This window comes from Salmo salar, chromosome 04 (assembly GCF_965601325.2).
Source record: "Salmo salar chromosome 04, fSalSal1, whole genome shotgun sequence".
In the NCBI taxonomy this organism is placed as follows: domain Eukaryota; kingdom Metazoa; phylum Chordata; class Actinopteri; order Salmoniformes; family Salmonidae; genus Salmo; species Salmo salar.
The window spans coordinates 74,716,542-74,722,541 of record NC_138294.1 but is presented as its reverse complement, the minus strand read 5'-3'; the positions used below and the strand labels follow the sequence as shown (position 1 = coordinate 74,722,541).

At 42.0% G+C, this 6,000-nt stretch overlaps 1 protein-coding gene across 4 annotated transcripts in view; it reads right to left on the bottom strand.

The window, feature by feature from the left end:
• Positions 1-3,224: 3,224 nt before the first annotated feature.
• arhgef12b (Rho guanine nucleotide exchange factor (GEF) 12b) overlaps positions 3,225-6,000 on the bottom strand; it is a 109,754-nt gene continuing 106,978 nt past the window's right edge. For all 4 annotated transcript variants that reach the window (XM_014197790.3, XM_082974715.1, XM_082974716.1 and 1 more), the window contains 2 exons: positions 5,684-5,756; positions 3,225-5,184 (listed from right to left, as the gene is read on the bottom strand). In XM_014197790.3, the coding sequence (XP_014053265.3) occupies positions 5,174-5,184; positions 5,684-5,756 (84 nt within the window). In that variant the 3' untranslated portion in view covers positions 3,225-5,173. The remainder of the gene's footprint in view (positions 5,185-5,683; positions 5,757-6,000) is intronic.

The following is a 6,000-nucleotide window of genomic DNA, read 5'->3' as shown; positions in this document are numbered from 1 at the left end:
GACCTAAACTGGGACATGCTTAACACCCTGGCCATCCTACAATCTACATTTGATGCCCTCAATCTCACACAAATTATCAATGAACCTACCAGGTACAACCCCAAATCCGTAAACACGGGCACCCTCGTAGATGTCATCCTAACTAACTTGCCCTCCAAATACACCTCTGCTGTTTTCAATCAAGATCTCATCGATCACTGCCTCATTGCCTGCATCCGTAATGGGTCTGCGACCAAACGACCACCCCTCATCACTGTCAAACGCTCCCTAAAACACTTTTGCAAGCAGGCCTTTCTAATCGACCTGGCCGGGGTATCCTGGAATGACATTGACCTCATCCCGTCAGTAGATGATGCCTGGCTATTCTTTAAAAGTGCCTTCTTGACCATCTTAGTAAGCATGCCCCACTCAAAAAATGTTGAACTAGGAATAGATATAGTCCTTGGTTCACTCCAGACCTGTCTGCCCTTGACCAGCACAAAAACATCTTGTGGCGTTCTGCATTAGCATCGAATAGCCCCCGTGATATGCAACTTTTCAGGGAAGTTAGGAACAAATATACACAGGCAGTTAGAAAAGCTAAGGCTAGCTTTTTCAAACATAAATTTGCATCCTGTAGTACTAACTCAAAAAAGTTCTGGGACACTGTAAAGTCCATGGAGAATAAGAGCACCTCCTCCCAGCTGCCCACTGCACTGAGGCTATGAAACGCTGTTACCACTTATAAATCCACTATAATTGAGAATTTCAATAAGCATTTCTCTACGGCTGGCCATGCTTTCCACCTGGCTACCCCTACCCCGGTCAACTGCCCGGCACCCTCCACAGCAACCCGCCAAAGCCCCCACCATTTCTCCTTCACCCAAATCCAGATAGCTGATGTTCTCAAACAGCTGCAAAATCTGGACCCATACAAATCAGCCGGGCTAGACAATCTGGACCCTCTCTTTCTAAAATTATCTGCTGAAATTGTTGCAACCCCTATTACCAGCCTGTTCAATCTCTTTCGTATCGTCTGAGATTCCCAAAGATTGGAAAGCTGCCGCGGTCATCCCCCTCTTCAAAGGGGGTGACACTAGACCCAAACTGCTATAGGGTAGGATAGACCTACATCTATCCTACCCTGTCTTTCTAAGGTCTTCGAAAGCCAAGTTAACAAACAGATTCCGACCATTTCAAATCTTTTCCGCTATGCAATCTGGTTTCAGAGCTGGTCATGGGTGCACCTCAGCCACGCTCAAGGTCCTAAACGACATCATAACCGTCATCCATAAGAGACATTACTGTGCAGCCGTATTCATCAACCTGGCCAAGGCTTTCGACACTGTCAATCACCACATTCTTATTGGCAGACTCGACAGCCTTGGTTTCTCAAATGATTGCCTCGCCTGGTTTACCAACTACTTCTCTGATAGTGTTCAGTGTGTCAAATCGGAGCTCAGGTTGCCCAGGCCGGCGGAGATACAATCTTCGGCAAAATCATTCGCAAGGAGATTCCTGCAAAAATATTATTCAATAAAATTCCATATCGCATTCTGTCATTCGGTTAAGCCTGTACTTGATTGAAATGCAGTTTATGTTGGTTCAATCAGGAAGGATGGTCTGAATGGCTTGTCACTTTTAAATTAATCTAGTAAGTTTAATATAATTCACATCGCTTCCTATCTCACAGCATAGCATGTATCCATACTGTAGTGTTTATGTTCAAATCAAATCAGTTTATTTGTCATGTGCGCTGAATACAACAGGTGTAGTAGACCTTACAGTGAAATGCTTACTTATAGGCTCTAACCAATAGTGCAAAAAAGGTATTAGGTGAACAATAGGTAGATAAAGAAATAAAACAACAGTATAAAGACAGGCTATATAAAGTAGCGAGGCTACATACAGACACCGGTTAGTCAAGCTGATTGAGGTAGTATGTACATGTAGATATGGTTAAATTCCAGGCTGTATCATAACCGGACATGATTGAGAGTACCATCAGGCGCGGCACAATTGGCCCAGCGTTGTTAGGGTTTGGCCGGGTTAGGCCGTCATTGTAAATAAGAATTTGTTCTTTACTGACTTGCCTAGTTAAAAAAAGGTAAAATATTTTTTTTTAAATCTAAAACAAAATCAGCATAGCAGGTATCTAAACTCACTGGCCAGTTTATTAGGTACACCATCCCGTTCACAAAAATGGATCGCTCCTAAAGACATTGAGTCAAGTGGCCGTGGCTTGCTATATAAAGCCGGCAGACAGGCATCGAGGCATTCAGTTACTGTTCAAATGAATGTTAGAAGGGGCCAAACCAGTCACCTAAGTGACCTTGAGTGTGGTATGATTGTCGGTGTCAGGCACGCCGGACGGATCCAGTATCTCAGAAATGGCCGTCCTCCTGGGCTTTTCACACACAACAGTGTCTAGGGTTTCCCGAGAATCATGTGACAAATAAAAAACATCCAGTCAGCGGCAGTCCTTGTTGACAGTACCAACATTTTACAATTCAGATTGAAATCAGCTGATAAGATAAGTATTCACCCCCTGACCCAATACATATTAGAATGTCCTTATATGACTTGGTAAACAAACTGAAAGGGTGCATACTGCCACCTGAATTGTGTTATTTGAACAGTTATAAAACAGGTATAAAGCCAAGGTTGGTGATTTACTGCCACCTGCAGTTTTGGAATGTTTGCTCACAAGTATAATTCAGTGGCTGATCCCTCCTCATGATCTGGATGGAATTATGTGATCCTTAACTCATGGGAAGTCTCACCCAGTTGACTTGTTCAAATGGTTTCAGTCCTCTATGGTGCTGTCCATGCTGAAACAGGCTTTTGGGCACTAGGGTCATCTATACATCTCTATGGATAAACTCTACAAGCGCATCGTCAACATAAATTCTATAGTGGACAAGGTACAACTCTAACCTGCGCCAGTGCTTTACTTCTCTCGGTTTTCATTCGATTTTGACACTATCTTCTGTATGATTACAGGTCAAACCATGGCCAACACGTCCATGCCAGACTGTTCAAAAATTAACCTTGACCATACCATACAGATACCCATTTTAAAACCCCAAAGAGCAAGCAATGCAGATGTAGAAGTACAGTGGCTAGGAAAAACTCCCTAGAATGCTCATTAAATGAAACATAAACATTCGTAACAAGAAGATATACCAAAATATACAGCAGTATTTTCACATCCAAGCACAGAGAATAACGCTCCACCATCAGTGTTTCCAGCAAGCTTCTTTAATGATATTTGAACATTTTAAGTTGTGTAGTTTTGGCCGATATTCCAAACTCATATTTCCCTCCCTTTACACAGGAAGATGAACTTTCCTTTCATTTTAAAACAATAGATCAGTCAAATTTAAATCTCTCACCTAAAATAACTATTTACGTTTTCAACAGAGCCAGAGACCATAATAATAGTGCTCACAATAATATAATAAAAATATAACGTCTAGACAAAAATAATAAAAAGACAGATTACATTTAATATTTTAGGGATACGTTGCAGTCTTATTCTCTCCTGGTTTTAGTAGTTTCTGTCAAAGTAATACATGATTGTATAATGTAGAAAGCAGGAGAGAAATGTTTTTTTTTTTTAAAAGATTGCTCTTATTTTAAGAGATGCAGTGTTTTTCATAACTGTTAGTCATTTTTTTACATTTAAAATAGTCCATAGAAGTCCTTTTCATCCAAGAATCCAAGCCAAGTCTTCCGGCTGGTGAAAGTAATATATTTGTTGTGCCAGTCTTTTCTCAATCCAACCATGAAATTACACAGGTCCTGTGCTCTCACCCCAGAAGATTATTTATGAGTTAAGACTTCCTCAGTAGCTCGTACACAAAGGACGATGTACAGTAACGTAGAGAGTTTAGAGTTCCAAAAACAGAAAAATTGAAGGTATACAGAAACTGGGCAAAGAGCTGGGGGTGTTCCCTGACCCAGGAGGGTCCCTATCAATTAGGAATGGATGAATACTACATGACTTCAGAGGGAAGTCAATAACTCTAATGACAGACTGTCCTCTTGTATTTTGCTATATCACACCACGTGCTTCCCAAGAGCCACAACTCAAGCCAGAGGAGATACAGCCACACCAAAAGGTGAACAAATGGAGCGCTTACCGGTATACTGTTATCACCTCACCACCGACAGTGTATCACTGAAATATCTCTCGAGAAAATGGAGTTTGTCAATTTATTCTTTCACCATCTGCTGTGAACAAGACCAAGGCTTCATGCTAAGGATGCGGCTTAGCAAAGTGGACCAGTCTAGCAGACTGATCTAGTCCTTTTTTCTTGAGATCCACTAAATCACTTGAGGACCTATTAAAGGGAGAATCCTAACTTAAGGGAACATTTGACTTAAGTGGAAGTTACAATAGGATTCACCCCTAAGTGATTAAAGAATTACTTCAGAATGTCTTAAGATACCTAATGAAAATTTATCAAGGCTTTCAGTGTTGTAGGCATGATGGGGGGGTTCACTTATCATAGTATTACGTTTAGAAAAAACACTGATTAAACTTGCAATTTTTTGTTCTAGTGGAATTTGATCAATCATGGAATGATTCCAACTGAAGAGGTATGTATATTGACCACCCTCTCCACCCCGCATCTTCTGCACACTTCTCACTCTGCTAAGCCTTTGTCATGGTGGTCATCCAGGTCCAAACCATTAACCACAACACAGCAGTGCTTTAAGTTGGACTATAGCATCACGTACAGTTGTGTTTCTGACCCACAATGGATATATTGAAAGTGGTGCGTTCCGAATGCTGAATGCACGTGAGCAATGGGAAGATGACACTCTTATCCACAGGAGGAGAAAGAAGATGCGGGGGTTGAAAAATAACTTCAATCCCTATCTACTAATACCCTGATGGTGGTGGTAGCCAGTACACTTTGAGCAGCACTTGTGTTAATTTCCAAAGTGGCGCGTTTTGGGGTGGAATGGTCCTAGTGAGAACGCTGTGTGAGTTGTGGCGTTCTTTTCCCTGATTGCCATTTGTGCCGGGGGAGGGGGTTCCCCTGATCGTTCCAGTCTCCACTGTGGGCCACAGCAGTATGGGAAGGGTGGGGGGCTGAGGTGGTGGGCCTCCAGAGGACAGGAAGAGGTGTCCCCCTCCGTCCCTCCTTTGTCCTCCTGTGGAGGGGAAGGGGCTCTGTCATCACTAACTATTATCTGAAAAGTGAGAGAGACAACAAAAAGAGAAATAATGAACACATATTTTGATTTAGCTTTCTCATCGTGTTTTTCTCTTTGATATCTGACCACAAAACGTATACTTATGATAACCAACAACACATATGGTTTGAAGTTGTGATACGTATTCTGTTTATTGTCCCGTGTGTGCGGTTTACTCAAACTTCAATGCTTGCAGAAATAACTATGTATCGGTGGAGCACAAGATATATCTACGCGTATGTACTCCAAAGCCCTTTCAAGCATCCTGTGCATGTGAACTACTGTTGTATCTGTTCATGATCAGTAAAGTATCAGGGTGCATCCCAAATGGCACCTTCTTCCCTATAAATTGCACTACTTTTGACCAGGGCCCAAAGAGCTCTCAAAAGTAGTGCAATTTATAGGGAAGAAGGTGCCATTTGGGACGCACGCTGATACTTTACTGATAAAGAGTACAGAGTGTCATATGGGATGCAGTATCAATAATTCACAGTACCTTTGTTCTCCTCTGTGTCAGTAGCTGTTTCAGTCAGCCTTTGGCGCAGTTCATTATACTTGGTCTCCACTTCCTGAAAGCAGATTGTTGACAGAAACTTAGCTCTGGTAGAACATATGAACATACAGATGGAGAAGATTTGTGTATGGGTGGATGGCCCCATACAGTAAAAAAATATAATAGTATGGGCAAACAGGCAGATTGACAAACAGATGTCTTGATCATGCCGCGTGAGAGACTGCATGATAGCCATTGAATAACTTTACCTATAAAGCCCTTCTCATACATTTCACTCAAACCGTGAGTTCTGTGCCGAA